Here is a 25729-nt window from a genome sequence, read left to right as displayed (position 1 = left end):
TACATCTTATACTTGTGAAGAAGATGTAATGTAACCATTTGAATTAAGAAAGAAGAGAATGACCTTCAGGATCATTCAGCTCCTTTTATATCTATTAAATAATTTTTATAGAGTGTCTCTTCTTGACACCCAGAACAGCTAAGAGTTACTTATCTCTCTAAGATTATTTCAGTGTAAGATATTTCAGATGCTTCAGAGAGAAAACCAGAACATCTCTCCATCTCTAGCTGCTCATATAATTTAAGAACAGATTGAAAAATGTTACTACTTGACTCTGAGACTAAATTAAACCGTGTTTCCAAGGTTTCTCATTGCCTTTGAGAAAAGAATATAAGTACTCATATCCTTATTAGGGTCCTAATTTTTCTGCCCTTTCCTTTGCCTGCCTCTCTTTGACAACAATAGAGCATGTCTACTTTCATTTTACTCTGCTGTTCATCATTCCACTACCTGCTCTTCTTCACCTCTAATTTGTCTGAAATGGAAGAAAAGAGCTGATTACTTTAAGAGTATGGATATAGGACCAAATAAAAGACAGTATTGCTACCTTGGTGAGCGTGAAAGGGCAAGAACCCCTGAGGTGAGTATAAAAGGAGATGTAAAGAGTGCTGGTTGGTGTAATTGTCAGAGAGCTGCAGAGATGCAGGGTCTGGAGCTTTTATGGCCTATAGAGTTGCAAGCTTCTGCAGAGAAGAGATGACCTGATGAAAAGGTACAAGAAGCTAGAAATATAAAAATGATCAAGGTTGTGGCTTACCTGGATCCAAATGAAAGCCTTGTGTCAAAGGTATCAAGAGCCAAGTATATGCTCTGGTTCAGTAACACACTGAAGCATGGAAGCTCTTCTCTTATACACTGGGACATGCTAAGCATCTTCAGCAAGATCCTTAGATCCCTTGCATCTGTTTGCTTGGATGATAATGAATCACACAAGTACTGTAGGTTTACAAAGCTTAACACAGTTTATTGTTAAAACAGGATTTTCTGAAAAAAAAGGAAAAAGAAAAAAAGAGGGCTGCCACACGTTTACAATTGGAAAATTTCCTTTTTCACTTGCCTACTTGTGCCTGCATCTACAGCCTCCTTGTAGGTAGGCAGTTTGCAGTATACCAACTATGCCCTCAAGCTAGAGATGAGGGCTACATTATTACACTGCAAGGAGGATATGGATTGCTCTTCTCATTTTCTATTAATTTGAGATCTGCTTTCATCAAAAGTTAAAGAGCCTGAGGATAATTCTGTGCTGGGAATTGTGGAAACTTGATGTGATAAAGGAAGTCTGGGTTGGAGTGTGATAGTTGTGTCTGACTAACCTGCTGTCGTGTCCTGGCACAACAGCTGTGGACATTATGGCAGTAGCTCCCCACTAGACCTGTCACCTCACTCAGTATTTGTGTAAGACAAAGCACCGTGGGCTGAGGAAAGCCTTTGTCTTGCCACCTCTACTTGAAGGTTTCCAAAATGAGAAGTTTTTCAGGCAGGAGCCCTGAGCTGTCCAAGTTGTTCCTCCTGCTGCCAAAAGAGTGGGAAGGTAATGCTGCTAGTGGAAATTGTGATGAAGGTTGGGAGAAAGCACCGACAGCCTACAGGTAGCTCCTGTGTGACATGTTCTCTCTGTTATTTTCTGGGATTCTTTAGCACCCATCTGCTGGGATCCTGTGGTAGAGCCGGTCACAAAGGTTTCTTTTAAATATCATTTCATTGAAAAAATATAATGATTGGTGTTTGTAGATGTGTGTAGATTCTAAAGAAAAATCCAACAAATGAGTTGTTCTGAAATAAGCTATCAGTTTAGCTTCCAAATTTACATCTAAGTTTTATACATTTTTAAAATCACTTCAGAATACAACAGAACAGGAATTATTTTCCTTTTTTTTTTTTTTTTATAATAATGCATTTAATATAATCAAGAAGAGCTATAAGCTAATCACACTCCTTGCTCCTCACACATGGCCCTGCTCCACTGGGCCCTGCCCTGGGCTGCAGCCCTTCAGGAACACCCTGCTCCTGCAGGGCTACCCATGGTGGCCATGAAGGCCAGTGGCATCCTGGCTTATATCAAATAGTGAAGTCAGCAGGAGCAGAGGGGTGATCGTCTGCCTGTACTTGGCACTTGTACTTGGTGAGGCCACACCTTGAATGCTGTGTTAAGCTTTGGGCCCCTCACAACAGCCAAGGCATTGAGGCCCTGAAGCATGTCTAGAGAAGGACAGTGAAGCTGGTGAGGGGTCTGGAGCACAGGCTTTATGGGGAATGGCCTAGGGAGATGGGACTGTTCAGTCTGGAGAAGAGGAAGTTGAAAGGAGACCTTATCACTCTCTACAACCACCTGAAAGGAGGTTGCAGTGAGGTGGAGGTCGGCATCTTCTCCCAGGTAATTAGTGGTACAATGAAAGGTAATGGCCTCAAGCTGCACCAGGGGATGTTCAGGTTGCATATTAGGAAAAATTTCTTCTCAGAGTGGTTGAGATTTTAGAACAGGCTGCCCAGGGAGGTGGTGAAATTGCTGTTCCTGGAGGTTTTCAAGAAGAGGGTAGAGGTAGCACTTAGGGACATTGTTTAGTGGGCATGATGGGGATGAGTTGGTGGTTGGACTAGATGATCTTAGTGGTCTTTTTCAACCCTAATGATTCTGCATCTCTTTCCTCTGTCATAGGTGGAAAATTATTACCTTCTCTTATTCTGTATTCTTTGAATACGGTACAGAACCCAGCAAAATCCACATGCTATCCAAATCCAATGCAAAATAGACAGTAAGGAACAGAGGATGGACAATGCACTGCTATTTGACTCGTGCACTGTATAGATCTGTGAGATACTGTTGACTTGTCAAATGTGTAACCTTTTTTTGCCATGTGCAAGAAATATCTTTTTTTTTGATGCAAAGTTACAAAATTTTTCATGCCAATGCTTCCAGTTTGTCTTACTGATGGGAAAACAGAAAGACACCTGAAAGACAGATAAGTATTGCTTTTTAATTTTCATGTTTTCAGCAGGAAGCTAATTTGCAGGTAGGCCCTTTTTTCAGCCCCTAGTGTCTGTATAGGAAATAATAGCTTCTTGTAGTTTTTTTCTGGCTGATTATTCAGTAAAATCCTAGGTGCTGTATTTTTCTAGGAATCAGCCTAGATAATTACAGTTGTTTCATCTGACCCTGAAAATCTTCTGGAATATATAGCTACCTGCTACATATTTGGGAGTCCTCATCTGGGAATCATCATCACAAGACAAAAAAGGCTTACTAATGTTAGCAGAGGCGGAATGTACATTCTTTCCTGCAGAAAAACAACAAGTTTAAACTCCTCTTATAGCCAGTGATGTTATTTCTTGGATAGAGATTTGAGGTCTCATGCTATTCTTGTGAAGCAGTCTGTCTTCCTCATTGTTTTCCAAAACAGTGTGCTGCCACAGCTCCCTAGCAGCAGCAATTCAACAGAGAAGTTTTGCTGACAGGGTCTGCTGGAGGGCAACTGGTCTGAGAAGCGATAGGATCTCTGGGCTGAATGACAGGACTCAGCATGCAGTCAGTTTGTTTGCAGTATTTACTAGCTTAAGGATTATTCATTAAAATGTAGCCTATATCAGGATGAAATTTTAAGCCTTAGAGTTGGTCGGGTATAATTCAACGTAAGCAGAAGCTATGAAGTTTATCTGGTTCTTGTGGCATTGTTAATGAGCTACTTCTTATTTTCCATGCTGAAGGAATGACTAGATAGGAGAAGCAGTCTCTCAGGGCTTCTCATGAGAGTGATCTTGTTTGGTAGAAAGATGCATGAATATTATCCACCAAATTGCTTCTCTCAGATTCACCATCCCTTCTTAGGCTAGTCTCTATAATGCCACTACTGTTGTCAATGGCAATGGAAGTCAAGTATGCAGCACCTTGGGATGTGAGATGCTCTGGCATTAATCAGAGAGGAGTAAGCAATGGCAGGATGGAGTTCAAGTGTCAGAAACAAGGCTGGTACCAGCCTTCTCCCTGGTTGTGTTTTTCTTCTTTTTTTTGTTGTGAGTCCTTTGGGATTAGGCACTGTCTTTTGTAAATCACTAGAGATGACATGATGAGCTATCCAAAGCAAAAACATTTGATTCACTTAAAATTAAATACTTCCTCTGTGCATTTCAGTACAATAACAATTAACAGACAGTGAAACAAACCTCTGCACCTTGCCTGAGCATTAAGTGAGCAGTTAACATCTGAGAGTGACACTGGTTTTCCTGAGAGGAAGTCTGACCACCACTGTGCTGAGAAGCTGAAAGGTGCTAGTAGCTCTGACTTTTCAAAGGGAGAAGCAAGGAGTGGATGTATAACCCAGCACATCCTTTAGTGGAGTCAGGCTTCCAAGGGACATTCTAACGTCAGAGCCCCAGGTGAGTCAGTACAGGTCATTAGGGATTAATGAGTATCCTGGCATGGAAAAACAAAGTTAACATTCAAATTATCAGTGCTCTTAAAGATGAGCAATTCACAAATGGCCAGTGAAAGTGATGATGGCAAATTCATCGCTACTGGGGTGACATAGGCAGACAGTCTCACAGGAGAGATGAGATTTGGATTGGTACAGACTGCCTACGTAAATAACATTGGCCCTGCAGATGGGAAGGATCCAAGTCCTATAAATCATTCAGAAATTTACTGAGCTTCCCCTAAAAACAAATTGGCTTTTTCATCCCTGCTTCTATTAGGGGAAAGTTTCATAGCCTTGCTCCTTTGCCAGCTACAACTTCTTGTTTCTAAATTGCATTTTTTCATGGACAGTTATATGTAGTTGTTCTTGTGCCAATGTTGTACTTTCTTGTACCTTACTCCCCTTCTTCCTTCCTGATGTTTTTCCTTTCAGTGTATTTATAGATAGAGAGGGGATCTGATTGCTGTGTTTTGCTGAGTTGTGTGCCAAGTTCCTTTAGATCTTTTCTTGAAATCAGCTTGCTGTTTCCTCATCTTTCCTTCACAGCACCTGTTCCTCATTATCTGGCAATTTTCCATGGTTTTCCTACTTTAGTAAAGTCTAAATAAGCTTTTCTGCACTGTTCTTGTTTAAAAATAGCATCCAGTGACTACAACAACAAAAAACACACAAAAAACCAACAACACTATTATCTGTTTACTCAAAGAGAGATACCACCTAGCCTACTTCTCATGTGCCAGACATAGCCTATGGACTGGATATTAGGTTAGACTGGATATTAGGAATAGGTTCTCCATCAGGAGGTGGAACAGGCTCCCAAGGCAGTGATCATGGCCCCAGGCTTCTGGAGTTCAAGGAGCATTTGGACACTGCTCTCAGACACAGAGTTTGATTTGGAGTGGTCCTGTGTGGAGCCAGGGGTTGGACTCAGTGATCCTTGTCAGTCCCTTCCAACTCAGAATATTCTACAATTCTTTTTCCCCTATGCTACTCAAGGGGATGGAGAAAAGTCAGGAGTGATGGAGTGGAGTTGAAACTGGGAAAAAAAGGCACGGAATGGAGGGAGGTTGTTGTTTTAATGTTTGGTTTTGTATCTCACTATCCAAATTGGCAGGAAATCATATTAATTTTCCCCAAGGTGAGTCTATTTTGCCAGTGATCGTAACTGGTAATTGACCCCCCAGTCTTTATCTTGACTCACAAGACTTTTTGCAATATTTTTTCCTGTTGTTTTGCTGAGGAGAGTGGTTGAGAGAGACCCTTAGCCAAAGAAAATCCATCACAGTTCCATGAGGCAAAAATCTAAAAGAATTACCAGACAGTTATAAGAAGTTATTCTTAGATAAGTATACTGGAAGTGGCATGAAGTAACACATTATTAATATCTCCGTACTGAGTACTATCCCATTTCACTGCTGTGGAAATCCACTAATACCATATTGCTGGGATTTTGAAATGCTTGGACTGTGGATAAACCAATTAGGGTATTTTTTTCAGTTAAACAATGAAAACGTAAAAAGTTTTACAACGTAATTCTTGCGCTTGTTTTGGAAGAAATCAGCACCAATAGCATTAAGTCAGAGCTCCCACCATTGTGTAAGAACAGCATATGGAGTAGAAAGATCACACAGTTAAGATTTGCTTGACAGTGTTTTTAAGTGGATATTGTGTGTTTAGAATTCTGAAAACTGAAGAATAAATGCAGAGTTTTTATTTCCAAGTTATTTCCTGAAATGGATACCGAAAATTGCCAGAGTTTGTGCTGGGACTCTGTCCAGGTGGACAAGGACCTGCAAGTTGGATTAGGTAGGGTAAGGTGAGCTTTCTGCTCACATGAGGGGGCCATGAGAGAGTTTCCACTAAAGATTTTTTTTCTCTCTTCATCAAACCCCTTCAGCTTTTAACTCAACAGAGAGATATGTGAGTTGTTCACATCCCTAGTAAAGATTTTATTGGTAAGTGTAACCTCTACGAGCTGTTGGCTGTTCAGCAATTGACAGATCATTGGGCTTTCTAACAGTTCATTTCCATATACTGTTGTATGCACTTTCCTGAGGAAGTAATTCAGCTGTCTTAAAGTCTTCAGGATAGACCTTTACAATTCTAATTTTTGTATTTAGAGTCTGAACACAAATCAGGATGAAAATATCTCCAACCACTTGAGAGATAACCCTGTTGTGAGGAATTTATAAATGAATAGGCCAAACACACTGTAGGAAGGAAAATGCAAAGAAAGAGGAAACTGGCACGGTTTTTCAGCAGCTCAGTGGGAGAGCTGCAAAGAAACAGAGGTGTCCTGTGCTACATGGGAGCTTCTATGCACTGCCTGTTATTCTTTGCTTATGAAAGTGCTGATGAGGGAAAATCTCCCTAAGTTTGTTCCTCTGTTTGGACTGAGCTCATGTTTTCAAACTTTCAGAAGTGTCCTGCATCTTCTGTAATAAGCTGGTGAAACTGCTGATGTTTTCTTCTCTTTTGTCATCCTCCACTTAACATAAGAATCACCTACAGAATGGCAAATGGCTAGAACACAACTGCTTTAGATATGATTAAAGCTACTGACATTATTTTCAAGGTACAGTATCTACAGTATGGGACAGAATAATGATAATCCCTATGTATAAAATGAGTTTTTCTGGGTATGAGATTAGCTCATTTGTTTTCTTTCCACAGAAGTTTCCTCTTTTCTTACTTTGTATTAAATATTTGTCACTCTTTGTCTGATCTCACTGCATTTTACCACAGATCTTTGTCTACTCCTCTTTTCTGTACAGGAAGCCAAGATCTTTTCACAGCCTTTCCTTATCAGTCTCACATTTGGTCTCCATGTCCACTCAGACTGCTGTAAAATAGGACGATCCTGATTAATATCAGTATAAATTATAACTGTTGTTAAAATTATGCAGCAGAACAGAAGGCTCAATATTTCTGAGCATCCCTGTTCTTGTATGGACTTCTGTTTTCTGTGGATGCCCAGGATGTCTTCTCAAAGATTTTTAAGTTGGATCAAGCCAACTGTGTAACAGCATGCCATTTCTAATCCTTTCTTCTCAGGTATTACCAGATAAGAGCTGGACTGAAGATCCCATCCAGGATTCCCCACAGGCTGTTTGCTACAATTGCGGGACAGACAGGTAAACTGGTCCCTGAGGACTGGGACATTACTGGAGATGGTGTGGCATGGAGACGGATGGTGTGTATGGGGAATGAGTGAAGGACAGCTGTGAATTTCAGAGTCTGACCTGCATTTTCTTGATGATCTGTGGCTGCTTGTGACTTGATTCTGGTGTGAGATGTTACTGAGTTAGACTTGAGATGTACAGCATTGGTCCAGGAGAGCACTGTGCAATCCAGATATTACTTAGATATCTGACTTTTTTTTTTTTTCTGGCATTGCAAAACCTGAGGAGCCTTATGAATTGGGCTGGGACTGAAAGACGGGCAAAACAAAATTGTAGACAGTGGGAAAACTGTTAATACAAAGACAGTTCTTCACTTCTTGCTGTAAAAATGTACATAACATTGGGTGATATCTCCCTGATGCCCTACAGAGGCATCTAATTTAATGAACAGTAGTGAGCGTTGACAGAAACCTCACCAAATCCACAGCCAAGTTCAGGTTGGAGGAAACTGATGCAGTCTTGAATATATAATCTTCAGTATAAAGGTATCTATTGATAAAGTGTCGTCCTACTGTAGGTCTATTGCAGAGTTTTCTGTTAGATGTTCTCTATATGTATCTTCATAATTTTGACAATTCTGGACACACATTGCACCAATTAACAACGCACCAATTAATTTATTGCAACATTGTTGTTACCAGCATAGACTGTAAGTACTTGTGGAATTTAAACTGACTTTTCTCTGTTGGAATTCCATGTCAGAAGAGCAGTGGAAATTTGCACCTTCTTATTTTATATGTGACCTTTTTTGCTGACAATGGAAGGGGTTGTTTTACTGTTCTATGAGATTCCTGGATGAAAACTGTTTCAGTGTTAATGTCAGCTTGTGCAGAAAAGCCAATAGACTCCTTTTCACTCAGTATTGCTCAGAGAGGAAGAAAAACTGTGAATGCAAGATTAATGAGTTCTTGAGTTTGAATATTACATAAAATATAATAAAAAAACACATTTTTACTTTTTACATTTGAACTGATCCAATTTAACATTCTTTCATGGGTTAAATGTTCACTTCCTTTAATAGGAAGTGTCTCTTGTGTTCAAGAAACATTTAGATATAGCATTGAGAGACATGGTCTAGTGGGGTTATTGGTGGTAGGTGGATGGTTGGACTGGATGATCTTGTAGGTCTTTTCCAAAAATAAAATAAAATAAAATAAAATAAAATAAAAATATATATTTTTTGCAATTTTAAAGTCTAGTTCAGTTAACTAAGATTTAATTATACATTAAAATATAAAATAATTATACAAATTATATTTGTATAAAAGACAAATAATTAAAGATGTCAAAGTTCTTTACTCAAAGTTTGAGTAAAGAAATTGTTTCTGAAAAAAAAAATCTAGCTCAGTTTTTATATACCTTTTTGTATGAAATATCCCCCAGGAAATAAGAAAATGATTTTTCATTTTGTTCCAGTAAAGATTGCTCTTGATAGCTCCAGAATCCCATAGAGTTCCTTTATTCTCTTTAAATGTCCTAAATTTCCAGCAGTTTCTGGCATAAGCAGTGTAGAACTAATGAAATATAACTAGAATTTTTTTTCTATGAAAAAAAACAACACAAAGAAACAAAAAAAACTACTCCTGTTCTGTATAGCACAAAGGATGGCAATTTTATTTAAAGAACAAACAATTTTCTCTCTTTGCATTTTAGTCAGGTCAGTATTTTCTTCTGCCTGATACACCTCAGTGTCCTGTTTCCTCTCACTGCTTCTTGAAACAATTCATATTAAACATGAGTAGGAGAGAGGCGAGGCAGGCGGTGTGGTTACAGAATTAGCTGCTGACTTGCACAGTGCTAATGAAATCCAGACTGGAGCTTAATAGCTTTAATAGGGCTAACATCAAGACGGGGGTTAAAGCTTCAAATAGTTTTTTCTTGGCTATCTATGCAAGTACTTCTTAATTGATTTCATAGGTCTGTGAGAAAGCATTATTTAATGGGACTGAACTTAATGGCAATGAGGCTGTAATATTCTTTTCATTCTCATGCCAATGAACACTTTCTGAGTTTGAGCATAGCTGGGATAGTTATACTAATTACATTTCTGTGAGTGTTTCCAGAAGACATCCCTATCAAAGTAGTACTATACTACTACAGGGTGGCGTTATATAGAATCACAGAATCATAGAATGGCATGGCTTGGAAGAAACCTCAAAGATCATCCAGTTCCAGCCCCCCTGACATGGGGAGGGTTGCCAACCACTAAATCAGGCACTAGATCAGGCTGCCCAGGGACCTGTCCAACCTGGTCTTGAGCATTTCCAGGGATGGGGCATTCATATACTGAATAAACTCCTAACTCACCAAAAAGAATGAAGGCAAAGTCATTGAGATTCACTGAGTTTGGTGTAAACAAAATCTTTTTCATCTTTTCCTTATCAGGTTCTTAGCATCTGTGAGAACTAAGTGAAACTTTCTAGAAATCATTAGTAGTAATATTTCTCTTCCAGTACATGCAACATTTAGTTTTTATTAATGTATGTGGGATTTACAATAAAACTGTAGGGTCTGACGGCATTAACAATGTATAGATTGCTTCCTGCTGGGTATTTTCAGCTGCATAATCAGAAGAGACATAGTTCTGAAGAATTCAGCAGAAGTGAAGCCAGTCTGTAGCAGTTGCCAGCATGCCCAGGGCAGAACTAGCAAGATGTACAGGAGCTCTAATGAGCTGCTACATGGTCCACAAGTTTGCTGCATCCTGGTGTGTTGTGGCTATGAACACCAGCTAAAAAAATAGGAAACTGTGCTGAGCACCAGTTTCATTGAATGAATGTATCCCCCATAGCTTGGCCATGTAGATCATTAAGGCTGCACATCAGCTTGTGTTGACTCAGACTGCAGCATGTACATACATGCATGTAAATATAAATGCATAAAAATATATACGATTATTTAATACCTCTAATCATTATTCGTCACAGAATCACAGAACTTCAGGGCTTGGAAGGGACCTCAAAAGATCACTGAGTCCAACCCCTCTGCCAGAGTAGGTTCCCTACAATAAGTCGCACAGGTAGGCGTCCAGATGTGTCTTGACTATCTCCATAGAAGGATACCCCACAGTCTCTCTGGTCAACCTGTTCCAGTGCTCCATCACCCTTACCACATATAAGTTCTCCTGCATGTTAACATGGTACTTCCTATGTTCAAGTTTTAGGCCATTACTTCTTGTCCTATTGCTATGCACCACTGAGAAGAGAGTGTGATACATTTCCTTAAAGACAAGAGTAGACTGGTGACTAGTGTCTTCCTCAGTGCTGAAAAGGAGAAAGGGAACAAGGCTGTTTGAGGACAGTCTTTGGTTTCTCTCATGTTGGTTTTTAAACCCCATGAGATTTAGCTTCCTGTCTCTGAATAGGAATCATGACTGATGCGCCCTGCTTTTGGCTTATGAAGAGCAAGCTATGCTTACTGCTTTTTCTTGCTAATGACTCGTACTTTATCAGTTTCAGCATCAGTTCTGAAGGGCTGAGCTGATGTAGACGTATCTTAAAGCCAAACTCTAAAAACGCCTTTTTGAGTGGAATTTTTTTTTCCCATTAGTGCTTTTCATCAGAGTGGCTTATTAAAATCATGGTATGATGATGTCCACCTGCAGCATACATTAGGCTGAATGTGCACAAACAGTCAAAGGAGCTGGGAAAGTGAAAGCATATTGGTATAATTAACTCATTGGCTGAGTTGTTTCATTATAGGCTAAATGTCTTCCCTAAGTGTTTCCTTAAGTGTTTAGGCAATTGTATAAATTTTAGCACGAGGATTTGTAGAAGTATGAACAAGCAGTCATTAAGTGTTTTCCAGGCTATAGATACAAGATACAAGGAGCTTATCTTTAACACATGTTTAAAACATTTTTATTTTAAAATTTGCCCATAAGCACACAAGATCATTGGTGAAATTACTGGGAGAAATAACAGTGGTCTGAAGCAGTTAAGATTAACTGTTTTTATCTTAATTTCCTGTACCACTTGAGAGTGGAGAGCAGTGGAGACCAGATCAATATAGGTGGAGATTTCTTAAAGAAGGTGATATGTTGAGGTAAATGAAGGAAGTTGAATTACATTGTTGAAGAAGCCAGTGAAGACAAATCTCAAAAAAGGTTTAATTCTGAGCTTTCTCTGCAGTGTTTTGCAGTAGAATACGCACCACCTCGATGCGTTACTTTTTAGAAAGAGATATATTCTTTATTAGTGAAAGTTGCAGTAAGATTTTGCTATATGAACTGTTTTAGATCCACTGTATCTTATTCTCATACAATACAACGAGTAGCTGCTTCTCTGTTTATGCTGCAAGGGTAAAATCTTATGTGAACATTAGAAAAGAATTACTTATCATAGTTTAGAACTAAAGAAATTACTTAGGACTTTGATTTGTGTCCAGATTTTCTTTGCTTCTCCCCTGCAGAACCACCACATGGACAACTTTTAAGAAGACTTTCTAAGCAGACAAATACTTTTGGCAACTTGTTCTGAAAATATGACAAGAAATACAAAGTATTTAAGAAAAATCGTTACCTATCAGTCTAATCTTTAGTAGGCTATAGCAGTGTCACACCTAATTTTACTCAGTTAAATTGGGTTCTTTGCTAAGTGCAGAAAGCCAAAGAGAGACAAGGAATGTGTGTTTCTTTAATGTCATGGTTTTATGATTTTTGATTATTGGTATTCCACATCATAACATCATGTAGTGCACTGGGAGTTAAAGAGTTAATGCTCCAGTTCCATGGATCGTTGATAGAAGAGATGAAGAACTACATGCCCCAGAGGACGTTGTGTTGTTCTGTTTCTGTTTTCCGTTCATCGAGAAAGATAAAACTGTACGCAGATCACGAGACGTCCCTTTTTCTGTCTCGGCAGCATCTCTGCTCCCTAGACATCTCGCCTTCAGCATTAGAGTAAGGCCTTCAGTTTTTGGACACTCTCACTTTATTTGATTTATTAGCTTCAATTCCAATTATATTGTATTATATTGTGTTATTTTGCATTTCAATATCTTTTTTAGTAAATTAGCTTTCCTCCTCAGATCATTGCTGCTGTTTGTTTTTAGGCCCAATCTCCCTACCTTTTCTCCTTTCCCCTTTCCCAGGGCATGGGTCCATGCGTCTCTTCGCCCCATTAGTCATGGAACTGGTCCGAACCAGCCCATAAACCACTGACATGTAGTTATCTCCAAGAAAGCAGTGGAGACAAGATGTGATATTTGCTATTACACATTAGCACTTTTGATTGATGCTGTAGAGATGTTTCATGCACACATGGTTTTATGATTTCTTATAAAATGATATAACTGACATTAAGCGTCAAGGAAAAATTAGCATTATTTAAATGGGATGTGAGGAAAGGAAACTAGAAGAGAATATGAGAAAATGAAGGACATTACAGCAACCTGTGCCTGAATTTTGCTAGACCAGTTCCTGATCGCCCACATTAAATGCCTACAAGACAATTTTGCCTTTTTCTATAAATTGAATATTAATTCTGTGACTATCTCAGACCTAATGTCAAGGGGCAATTATATTTATGTTTGTCGACCAACTATTTATGTCTATTTTTAATAGGCAATTACTGATCCTAATTTCTTGATTACGGTTTGAACATCTCAAAGAAGATTCAGTTGAAGGAATTTTGCCTTAATTTTTAAATAAAAAAACCTTTTCTTATAAACTGTGTCTTAATACAGTCAAAACAGGCATTTGTAGTCAGTTGCTCATTAGAGCAAGAAGAAACAGCACCATAACTTATGGAACAGTATGAAATTGCAGTCATTAGTTTCAATAACTTTTTGAAAGGTAATTTCTGTCTCCATTAAGTGAAGATAAGTGTACTGTTTTTGAAGCATGAGAAATGGTGCCAGAGATTCAAATTTTAGCAAATACAAGCTTTTATTTTCAAGGCTTGTTAAATTAATCTGAAATAAACATGTATTTTATATGTAAAATAAAGCATATCTGACAAATACGAATTTTATCTGAAGAAAACCTTGTTGTTAGAGGAGTTACTTTGGGGATGGGTTGTTTTAGAAACCCTTTTTACCTATGAGACCTTAAAAGACACTCAGAAATTTTAAGAATTGGTATCATAGAATCATAGAAAGATTTAGGTTGGAAGAGACTTTAAAGGTCATCTAGTTCCCCACATCCTGCCATGGGCAGGGCTGCCACCCACCAGCTCAGGCTGCCCAGGGCCCTATCCAACCTGGCCTTGAACGCTTTCGGGGATGGGACATCCACAGCTTCTCTGGGCAGCCTGTGCCAGCACCCCACCAACCTCTGAGCAAAGGATTTCCTCCTAACGTCTAATTGATATCTCCCCTCTTTTAGTTTAAAGCCATTCCTCTTTGTGCTATCACTATCGGACAATGTAAAAAGTTGATCACAACCTTGTTTATAATCTCCCTTTAAGGCTGCAATGAGGTGTCCCCATAGCCAGCTTTCTCTTCTGCAGGCTGAACAAATCCTAAGCCTTTCTTTAGTGGGAGAGGTGCTCCAGCTCTTTCATCATCTTTGTGGCCCTCTGCTGGACACACTCCAACAGCTGCATGTCTTTCTTTTGCTGGGGCCTTTCAAGGGTAAGTAGAGGTGGACAATTATTTCCCTTGACCTTGTGCCAAGCTTTTCTTCTGTCGGGACCCCTTAGTCCTTCTCCACAGGAATATATTTCAGTGAGCAAAACAGAATTCAGTGACAGTCAAGTAAATGAGCAGAATGTTTACCTGAACACAGGAAAAAAGATGAAACAAAAGATATCCTTGTCTTATGTGCTAGTTCTGTGCATATGTCTTGTTGCTTTTCCAGTCAAAGCTTTACATTATGGCTCAACGGATGGAAACTGGAAAGGGATATTTGTGACTGGGACATTTTCGCTTCTAGATTGAAATGTGCAGGTATATTTCTTGCCTTCCTTCTTGCTAGAAGCTGGTGCATGTACAGTAGATGGCAGGGAGGCAGTGGAATAGACCACTGTCTTGGAGTTCCTGAACAGCATTTAAAATTGAGATGCACAGAGCACAAACTGACCATGATCAGTAGAGAATGCTATAACTAGAAAGGGTTTGTAAGCACCAATACAATCCACAGGGTTCTTTTCCCTGGACAATGTGTCTGAGAAAAAAAATTCATCATCAGGACCCACTTGAAGGTCTGGTAGAAACAGAAATCTGTTCTTCAGGTGCAGAGTACCCACATCATATTTCCGGTACTTGAGGCCAACAGTGGCCTTTAGCTTTATGATGAAGGAGTCCCAAGAGATTTTTCAGCCCTCCTGCTATGGTGAGAACTGGACCTTCAGAGAGCTATCTTCCATTACAGGATTACTTACATGTCTCTAATTTCTCCATACAGTGATCCCTGATGCTTTCTGTCTAATGTAGAGTCCGACTGTGCAAGTGTCTCAATATCCACCACCATCCTAAACTTTGAATAGTTATTTTCACTAATTCAGTGAGTAATTGCATCCAGACAACTGTTTCTTCCTGATATTCTTTGCTTTATTTGGGGAATTTTCTCATCTGAATTAATATTTCAAATAAATATATAGAGGGTCTGCTACACAGTTAGGTGACAAAAAAAGCAAATATTTGCTAACCTAAGTTTTTGAAATTATTTTTAGAAATGAATCCTATAATTGAACATTGCTTTTAGGGAACTGTCAATGAGTTTGAAAACAACAATGAAACATTTTTTAACAAAACATTTTAACAAACAGTTTTTAACAAAACAAGAAAGCACTGACAAAATTTTATGCTGGTGATAAATACTAAGCTATTCTATCATCCCACATGTCAGCACATCTGAGAAATGAACCTTGGTTATAGGACAGTGCAGTGATAAGACTACATTTATACTAGGATCATTCATACAAGGAAATGAATAGGTTGTCTTGCTTTTTATCCTCACTGAATCAATGTATTGGTAGAGAGGCTGTTTTATTTAATTCTTTCAAGGAGGCTAATTGGAAGTGTCAAAAGGCAAAGTTAAGATAAAAGATTCATCTTAGAAATGTGCAGCTTTAATTAAAAGTCTCACTAAGGGAGAAAACATTCTGAACTTTTTGATCAAGCAATTTAAAAATAATAGTGTCTCCTTTAGAAATTATTTAATCCAAATATAACTTCTGCATTTATTCTAAATATAGATATGCTAAATATAATATTTCAAAACTATATTGAGTCTCTTCAAACATTGAAATAGGAAAATGATGATGCATTGGAAAGATTTGTGCCTGAAAAATGTTGTCTTGGCACTTTCAAATTCAGCTTATTTTAGCTTAATAGGGGATCTGCATGAGTATTCCTCTGCTGAAGAATGTGTATTCTCAAGCTTCAGCAACAGAGTTTTCAAACCTTCAGAAAATCATCATAGAATCGCGATAGAATCATTAATGTTGGAAAAGACCTCTGAGATCATCCAGCCCAACCATCCACCTACCACCAATATTGTCCACTAATATTTGTCCCTAAGCACCACATCGGTACCTCCAGGGACAGTGACTCCACCACTTCCCTAGGCAGCCAGTTCCAATACCTCACCGTTCTTTCTGAGAACCTAATATTCAACCCAAACTTCTCCTGTCACAGCTTAAAGCCATTACTTGTCCTTGTTTTGATATATTTTTACTAGCTCAACCTACAAATAAAAGGGCTTAGGTTACTTTGTTCAAGATTATCAACAGCCTGTTAAAGGGGGGATCTTCCATGTGTCCAAAGTGCTGAAGAGGGTGAGGGGTCATACTGAGGAGCTGTGTCTGCAGCCATGCATTAGAGGGGCTTCGCAATAAGGAGCTAGCCCATCATGATCACAGTCTGTCACCTCGGTCTCTTCGTATGCTTTACCTTCATGTTTAGCAGGTAATTCTGGAGACCACACCAAACATCTGAGCAGAGTGATTTTAGAGTCTAAAGTAATAAGAACTAAATGAAAACAATTCAGGAAGATGCAATTTTATTTTTGTATGAGGACCACAAGCACTTCTAAGACTTTCTCTAAAAATATTTATCGATGGTGAATTTTTAGGACAAGGAGTAATGGCCTCAAGTTGCACCAGTGGAGATTCAAGTTGGATATTATGAAAAGTTTATTCTCAAAAAGAGCAGTTTGGCACTGGAACACACTGTCCAGGTAGGAAGTGGAGTCATCGTCCCTGGAGATGTTTATGAAAAGTGTAGATGTAGCACGGAGGGACATGGTTTAGTGGGCAATACTGGTGGTAGGTGGATGATTGGACTAGATGATCTTAGAGGTCTTTTCCAACATTTATGATTCTATGATTCTATTGTTATGCCTCAGTGTTCTGGTCAATGAACCTTTATAGGAATGCTGCAGGGAGTGATGGCTTCTTGGGAGTATTGGGATGTCCTAGTGATTGTAGGAGACAGAGGATTGTCAACAGTAGGATTTGAGGGATAAAGCAGTAGAGTTGGGTTCTAGAGTAGTTGTCCCCTGTTAGCGGCACTACAGTTGGCAAGCCGTGTCTCACCTCTGTGCCTCATCAATTGAATAGCAGTGGTAGTGTTGATCTCTGTGAAATATCCTTAGATAAATAGATGACAGTTTTGTACAAGCAGCTTATATTCATCATCTGAAATATATGTACATACTCTTAATAGTTACAGATGATATTGGTTGTTCTTCCATGAGGGTGTTTTGCACAGTGAGAATATCTTGCATTATTTATATGTAATCTTGTGAACAAACCTTATTCTATCAAGTTTTTGATATTTTCAGGAAATATTTGTCTTATATGTTGGTTTGTCTTCTAACGGGAGGCAGTAAATAATCTGCAACCTGAGTTATGCCTGTGAGGTGGAAGCAGCCATGGGAACCTATGACTAAGTGTAGGAATCATCTTATCAAACTGCTGATATCTCTGCTGAGAGCATCTCCTCCTAAGCTAATCAGCCAGGCTTCCTTTATAGTCAGAATAAAGAAATAAGTAATTTGAGGGAGTAATTTAACGTGCCTATTTTATGATGAATTGAATCATCCCTATGTCTTTCCATTTACTATAAAAGAAGTTGCAGGAACTTTTGCAGAGAAAGACAGTTCCATTGTGTTTGTAAAAACGCTGTCACAAAAAGAGTATGATTGCACTGTATGCTTCATGTCTGTATGCAAATGAGGAAGTAATAATAAAAAGCAAAAAAGGTGCATCAGGCAACAGAGAGAGCAAGTGGTGCCTATGTCTACCCCAGCAGACAATAAGAAATGATCATCGAATCATAGAATTGTTTGTGTTAGAAGGGACCATTAAAGATCATCTGGTCCAACCTCTGCAATGAACAGGGACATCTACAGCTAGATCAGGATTTTGCATAATATTTCAGCATAGTTTCTCAGTCTAAAAAAAAAAATGGGAGAAGACTCTGGTGTGAGATCAACATCAACTTTCATTTTCTTTTCTTAAGACTTTATTCCAGCACTAACAACAAAAAAATCTGAACTTTTCTACATACCTGGTTCCAGTTTGTCCAACAAGAATTATGTTTGCACAGTACTCAAGCGGCTGCCCTGTGAAAACAGTTAAGCACAAGGGCAATGTGCTTGAATGAATTCATGCTTTTCCTTCTGGAATGTCACAGTGATTTATTAATTGAAAAATAACTGAAATCTTGTAAATAGTGGTTTATTTATATTTTATAAGACTAAAAATATGATTATATTTTCACCATATATTTGGTAGATGGACAGACAATATACCAGGAAGTTGTAGTCAGGATTGAATTTTGATGAATCAGGAATTGAATTCAAGGTTCAGCAAAGCGTTTTGTGCTCTTAAAGTTGTCTAGGACATTGCTCTATGATTAGTAGCCCTGAAGATTAGCATTAGATATTAGATGTGATCATAAGTTAGAAAAATGAGAGAATTTTTTGTGCATTCAAGTGTACACATGGGCTTTTCAGAAATATTTGCTTAATTTAATATTCCAGCCAAGGAGCGCTGGTTGGTTTAATTTCCCATTAATAGCACTGGCAGAGACTGCCCTGAAAAGTCTCGTGGCCTACAGATTGAAACAGGGGACATAGACAGAAGGACAAACTGTGTGTCCTTGTCTCTGTCTTATCTGTAAAATGATGGTACTTCTTCAAAGTTGCAATTATATGAATGACAATAACTTTGCAAATGTGTAAGACAAACAACAGGATCCAAACAACTAAAAAGCTATACCCTTTATCAGGAGATTCAAAACCATCCATCAGCAGAAAATTTATGTCCCAGGTAAAGTAATGATGTCAAGATGAGACGGAGATCATAGAACCATAGAATCGTTTGAGTTTGAAGGAACTTTTAAAGGTCACCTAGTCCGACTCCCCTGCAATGAACAAGGGACACCTACAGCTACATCAGCATGCGCAGAGCCCCATCCAGCCTGACCATGAAAATCTCCAGGGATGGGGCATCCTCCACCTCTTTAGGCAACCAGTGCCAGAGCTTCACTACTCTTATTGTAAAAAAAATGTTTCCTTATATCCATTCTCAATTTCCCTTTTTATTTTGAAACCATTTCCCCTTGTCCCATCACAATAGACTCTGCTAAAGTGTCTGTCCCCTTCTTTTCTATAGACTCCCTTTAGATACAGAAAGTTCTCCATCAGTTCTCACCAGAACCTTCTTTTCTCCAGGCTGAACAGCCTCAACTCGTTCATTACTTCTTTTATTTACAGAAAGAACCATTTTTTACAGCTAGTCTGATGCCCTCTGAACCTCAGCCCTAGAACCTCAGCCAGTGCTTCATACACAAGGCACAACTCTAGTGTTTGAACTGTGACATATTTTTGTAGAAAGATATTCAGGGCTAATTTTTAAGAGAGACTTTTTTCCACTTGAAAGAAATGGTTGGCCTGCTTTCTATGAATTAGTTTTTATAACAAACAGAAATGGAACACCCATTGCCTTTTTGGCAGCTGTAATCGAAGAGATTTGATGTCTGCTTCTCTTGTGATTTTAGATGGTTTTCACCTTCTTGATGTTCTTCTTATTGCTGAAAGGAGGCAAAAAGAAGTAGGAATTGTTATGACCAGCATAAACAAAAAGTGTGGATTTGAATGCAGCTATTGCAGTTTTCTTTTTACTGCTGCCTTATTTATCCATTATGTGTGAGAAGAAATAAGTCAGTAAATAAATGGATCCATTTAAGCACAAGCAGTTTTCCTGGACTGGGATTACCCTTTAAGTCCCTAGATTTCATTTTGATTCTTAAATTGCACAGAAGGTCTGTGTGTGATGGTATAAAACTCTGTTTAGAGTCAAATCACTTTCTCACTGATGATCTGTGCATTGCCCTTAAAAAAAGGTTGTTTTGTAAGGGTGCTCTCATCTCTCTCAGTATCCTGTCTGTAGCAGGACCTTTGAGACTTCCTGTAGGCAGCTTGTCCAGCAGTGCCTACCAACCTCCTACAGCAATGCTGATGGTTCACTGGTCCTGGCACTGGACCACGTGTCCTCACAGGAAATCCCCGGTTTTGATTTAGCCTTTGCTCACCAGCATCTGTTTGCATGAAGAACGAGTCTGGTCTGAACAGCAGCCTTGAACCTTCCTCTAATTGCCCACTACAAGACCTGAGTTTTGTGTAACATACTGAAGAGCAGAAGAATGATCCCAACCTTATTCCTTCTTTAGACGTACATTCCCTAATGGTGTGTACACGAGTAATGCTGGAACCTACCATTTCCTTTCCTTAGATTTCTGCATAAAGCAGTAATGTAATGTGTATGTTTATAGACTTAGTCAAGTCTTCTCCTGTCCTTCATGACCAGTGATAGAACACAAGGGAATGGCATGAAACTATGACAGGAGAGGTTCAGATTGGATATCAGGAAAAAGTTCTTCACCAAGAGTGTGTTCAGGCACTGGAACAGGCTTCCCAGGGCAGCGGTCATGATCCAAAGCTTGACTGAGTTCAAGGAGCATTTGGACAGTGCTCTCAGATGTAGGGTTTGATATTTGGGTGGCCCTGTGTGGAGGAGTTGGACTTGATGATCCTTGTGGGTCCCTTCCAACTCAGGATATTCTATGATTCTCTTTTTGTCTTTGATTTTGTGTAAAACTCACATCTTTTATGTGAAAGATGGAACAGTCTGCATTGTCTTTGCACTGGCATGATTAGTTAGGAAGCAAATGAAGTGGAATATTAAACCTAATGGCTCAACAGCTGCAAGATATTTGCGAGACTGAAAAAAAGAATCCCACAAATTTTTGTTTTCTTCTTTTCTGCATCGAGATTCATGTACATTTGGGTCCTCATTCATGTTTTTTTTTTTGACAGTATCACTCTTTAACTTCATTTGTATTATATGAAGCCTCCGAATGTGACCTGATCTGTTAAAAGCAGACACCTTCTCTGGTGGCTGCTGTAAAATTCTGCATAGCAAAATGCTGGTTTGTGACTTGAAGCTTGAAAAAAGTGCTTCTTTTTTTTTTAATGGATTCTGTTCATTTTTTTAAAATAAGAACCAGCTTAGAATTTTGCTAGATTAAGGATCAGCGTTACAAAAACTTCTGATTTCACTTGATTCTAAATTATATACCTAGTGGCATAAAAATATGCAGTACATTAGCTTACATTCTGTGGAAAACAACAAGGCTCAAAACTGCATGCTTAGCTTTTACAAACAGGTACTAAAAGGTCACCTTCTACTGCAGATACCATGTAACTTGATCTTCTCGTTGCATCCGTGTGGGTGAAGTTATAGTGCACATTAAAAATGTGCTATCACCACACTCTTCACTTGTAAGATCATAAACTCCCTGAAATTGCTCTGCATCCATTTAAATGTGCTTCCAAGTAGCGCCCAAGAGTAGATCAGTAGAGCAGTAGACTTGCTGCATCTTTCTGCGTAAGGGAGAAAGTGATGAAGTTACCTTGCAGCCACTACGGGCCATGCTATTTTTACTCTAGTATTGCAGACTACAACCTTGCAAAATCTGTTTCGTGGATGTATTTTATAAGTGCTCTGAATGACATTTGAGTGGCAAATGAAAGCACATGAAAACCAGCATGTAACTGAAAGATGGCGTTGTGACTTCTTATTTCCTCTTAAAGAAAAGAAGAAAAGATATTGCACATTACTGCACATTACCTAATAGCCATCAGATGTTAGAGTCAAAAGCTGATACAGAAAAAGTAGAATCTAGGCAACAAACACAGTATCCCTGATGCATAAAACTTCCTCATTGTGTTAGTATAAACACTCGTGAAATTGTGTAATTGAGATTGTTGTTTACTTCAGATAAATTTATTTTAGAATTTGTTGCTTTTACAAAGAAACTCCACTGAAAGTATAGTACAGGGGATCCTTGTGTTACTGATGTTTTATCTGGTTAAACAAATAGAGAAAACAAAAATGAAACCATGGCACAAGTGGACGGCAACTAATGCATCAGAATTTAAGCCAGTGAGTACTGAAAGTAAAAAACCTCAATACAGAGCTTAATGGAAGCAAAAGCCCCTGTTTTTAACAGTAGATTAATATGAATTTATAATGTACTTTATGTGTGATATATGATAACTGGAAGATTTGCAGACCCGGGAGGATTTACTGTTCCTTAATTTCTGTGATTGCCGGTCCCTTTTTCCTAGTGTTAATCTTGAGCAATTAGCCTCTGTTTTAGTTTCCACTGTATATGTAATGGGGTTAATTGTATCATATCATAAGGGTATTGTGAAACTTAATTACTTGTTATAAAGTGCTTTGAAATTCTTGGACATGTGACATTGTGGGAGAGCAGAAAATTATTTATGGTCTTGAAAATTTTTATGGTTGGGTCACCCTCTAGCAAGTAATACAGTGGATCTGAAGAGGGAAATGTTTGACTTGCAGTTTCTACCAACATTGCATAACGAGTGGCCATAATAACAGTAATCAGGGAGTCTCTTAATATAGTTGAAACTACTGACATTTTTCTAGGTGGGAGTTTTTTGAATATGGCTCATGTCCTAAATGGAAGTGTGCTTCAACATCATAATAGCTGCTGCACCACATCCAAAATTAGGAGAATAATTCTGTTAATGAAAATATTTCTCCCCCACCTTGACATCTTAACCTAGCATAAACAACTAATTGCATTTGGTAAATCTACAGCAGAGGTTCACCATTTTAGGTTTTCACATTCTGAATACAGCTGCTGGCTCATGGCCAGAAAAAAGGGTTAGTTTGGTGGAAGGTGTTGGTTTAAGCACTCCAGGGTTGGTGGCATAGCAGGGGGACCAGAGGTATCTAGGACCTGTTCTTTTAGTATGTGAGAAGGAAACTATGAAGTTACATCTTTTAAATGCAGGTCAAAATTACTTTCGTACAGAGCAGAATTCCAGCATGAGAGACTCCTCACAGTGCCTGGTGCCTTGTTGGTGTGTGATGGACACCTCTGCAACCAAATCCAGGGGGTGAATCATGGACTGGGCTTAGATCTATCCTAGCACACTGCTCCATGACTCTGTGCCCATCAAAGCTTGGGCCTGAGGGGACACTGAAGATTCCTTGGGGGTATGAAACAGAGACCAGATGAGAGTACTGTCCTGTCAAGGGCTACTCAAAGAGAAAGAGACTTAAGCTGCAACCACCTGAAAGTGTTTTTCTCCCTGGCTTAGCTATGTCCCTTCTGCCCATTGACTGAGCATGGTAATATATGCAACCAGATGCTTCCTCACTGGAAAATTTATTTTTAACACCTTCTTCAACTCCAGGTTACCCTTAGGCAGATGAAATCTCTGTGTTTGCTGGGCAATATTCATTCTGGGAAACGTAAGCTAAATGCCTGTCATGTACATGGAGATTCAGGCAGATGCATATTTATGTGTTCTGAAGATACAGAACAAGACAGTTAAAACGTGAGGGAAAAGAACTAATTTATTTTAAATAGCTCAAATGCACTGATTAATGATTTCTAGTATTTTCTTATTAATAACTACAAGATCTTGGCACATCTAGGTAACACTTCTCATCTGCACTGATTAGCATGCCTTGTTATTGTGGGGTAACTCAGACTTTAGGCCATATTCTTAGGAAGTAAGAACTTATGTCTGTACCATGAAGCCCAAAACACCATTGAAAATCTCTGCTATAGCTTTGACCTGATACACTTCTGCAAACTAGTACAACAACTTCTTTCAACTAGCTTACCTGCAATGTTTCTTTGTCTTGTTGAAATCTTACTGGGTATTATCTCAGGGGTATATACATTGTGCTTTGTTGTGCAGATGTTGGTCTAATACCAAGCTTTTTTTGCTGTTTGCACCAGGAAAGACCAAAAACTCAGAGAGATGTAAGCCAAAAATATTAAGTTTTGTCTGCAAGAAGTTTGAAAACAGAACAAATATGTACAGAGTGAGTTTTGTATGCAACTTCTCCTGAATGGCCTCTCTTCTTACTGAATATTATGAGATTTTCCATCAGGGATGGTGCTTTGATCAAGATTAATGCCTCATGCAAGGCTGCTGTTGAGTTGTGTACTTCAGTCATAGTGACTAATATGGTTACTTGCTGGATTTACCAGTTAAATCTATCCATCTTTTGTCATTCATCTTATAATTCAACTAGAACATGTTTATTTATAGAGTGAATATCACTTCACTCTGGACTTATGTTAAGTATGCGTCTACAGTTTCTATCATACATTTGGCAGGTTTCAGCTCTCATGTCACTGTTTGTAGGTCTTGACATTGAGCTTGTGATCTCCAGAAGAGGGAATGGATTTCCTCACATAATCTTAGCAATTATTACAGACTGGAATAGTCTTAAACATAGGCTGAGTAGCCTGGGGTGATAGTGAAAGCTTTCTGCATAGATTACAATGGGAGGACTTCATTCTACATATCCAAAGGATGAATTTTAGTTTACAATGCCTTCCTCCTATTAGGTGTTTCTTTCTGTCTGTAGGTTTTAAAAAAATCAACTTAAATTTCTTGATGGCTTTTTCTGTGGCTAAAATGGGATGCAACAGATCCAAGCTAGAAATTTTATTTAATATGTGTGACTGTGTGGTGGTACTGGTATGATGTGGATCTGAGGAGCTTTACTAGTAGACTCTCTTTTATGAAGTGTGTGGAAGTTAGGACTTGTCACCACGTGACCTACTCAGAAACATCAAGGTTTAATTTCCTCTCCTGTAAGCATTGGGAAGTACCATAATAACTCAAAACAACCACTAATAAAGTAGGTATTACATTTGTGGGGGATGAAAAATCTCTTCTTGTACAAATAACACAATAAGGATCTTTGTGGTAGTAGCCATAATAATATTTGATTAAAAATACACTCACCAGAGCTCAGAGTCTCAAAACTTAGATTAGAAGAAATAACACAGAACCTCTGATGGGATTCAAGGAATTAATGTGTTGTCATGACGGTGTGGCAAGCAGGAAACAAAAGCAAAGTTTTAGACTTCTATCATGAATTTCTTTGGCCTGTGGATTGTAATAGACTGGGTTTTTTTTGAGAATTGCATTTTAGATTTTAATGAAACCAAATTAAACTAAAAATTACTGTGTGTTTTGATTTCCAGTAATTGAAGTTTCTACAATATTAGGAAGAAAGGAAGAGGACAGGGAGTCTAGACTGTTGCTGAATGGTGAGATCTGGCTTCAATTTCCTATTCTGCAACAGACTTCCTCTCTGATGCTAGTCAAGGCACTTTGCTTCAGAACTTCAATGTCCCTCAAGGGCATGATTTTCATTGGCTTATATGGAATACTGAGGAAACAGGCCCAAGTCACCCTCTGTCTTATACCTATAAAGTGGGTATGAGCAACAACCACAATCAGTGTCATGAGTGATAATGAAGAAAGTGAAGAGCTCACATTGTGAAGGTGTGGTGACAGGTATAAAAATGTTCATATGACGGATTGTTGCCAAGCAATTCAAACAACGCTGAAAGCTTTTGTGTCTCATCAGATAGATTTAATTCATAGTGTTGCTCACTTTTACATTGCATAGTGCCTGGTTTTGGTAGCAGTTAGTTATAAATTCAGTGACTGCACACAGTGAAGTAACTCTTTCAATGATATCATCTACAAGTAGGTTTTCATCCACTTATTATACCCCTTTGGGCATAAAAAGAAAAAAATATACCTAAAAAGTTTTTTTGTATTTTTTTTTAAGTTTAGGTTGCCAACTCTTTTCCCAGCCTGACATGAAAGTT

General features: G+C 38.6%; 1 protein-coding gene across 8 annotated transcripts in view; it reads left to right on the top strand.

Moving 5' to 3' along the window:
- FAM135B (family with sequence similarity 135 member B) overlaps positions 1-25729 on the top strand; it is a 194086-nt gene that overhangs the window by 79303 nt on the left and 89054 nt on the right. For all 8 annotated transcript variants that reach the window (XM_021387042.1, XM_021387036.1, XM_021387040.1 and 5 more), the window contains one exon: positions 7464-7543. In XM_021387042.1, coding sequence (XP_021242717.1) covers positions 7464-7543 — 80 coding nt within the window. The remainder of the gene's footprint in view (positions 1-7463; positions 7544-25729) is intronic.

Source organism: Numida meleagris, chromosome 2 (assembly GCF_002078875.1).
Source record: "Numida meleagris isolate 19003 breed g44 Domestic line chromosome 2, NumMel1.0, whole genome shotgun sequence".
Taxonomy (NCBI): Eukaryota; Metazoa; Chordata; class Aves; order Galliformes; family Numididae; genus Numida; species Numida meleagris.
Note: the sequence above shows the minus strand (reverse complement) of the source record. Positions and strands in the feature narration are given on the sequence as shown.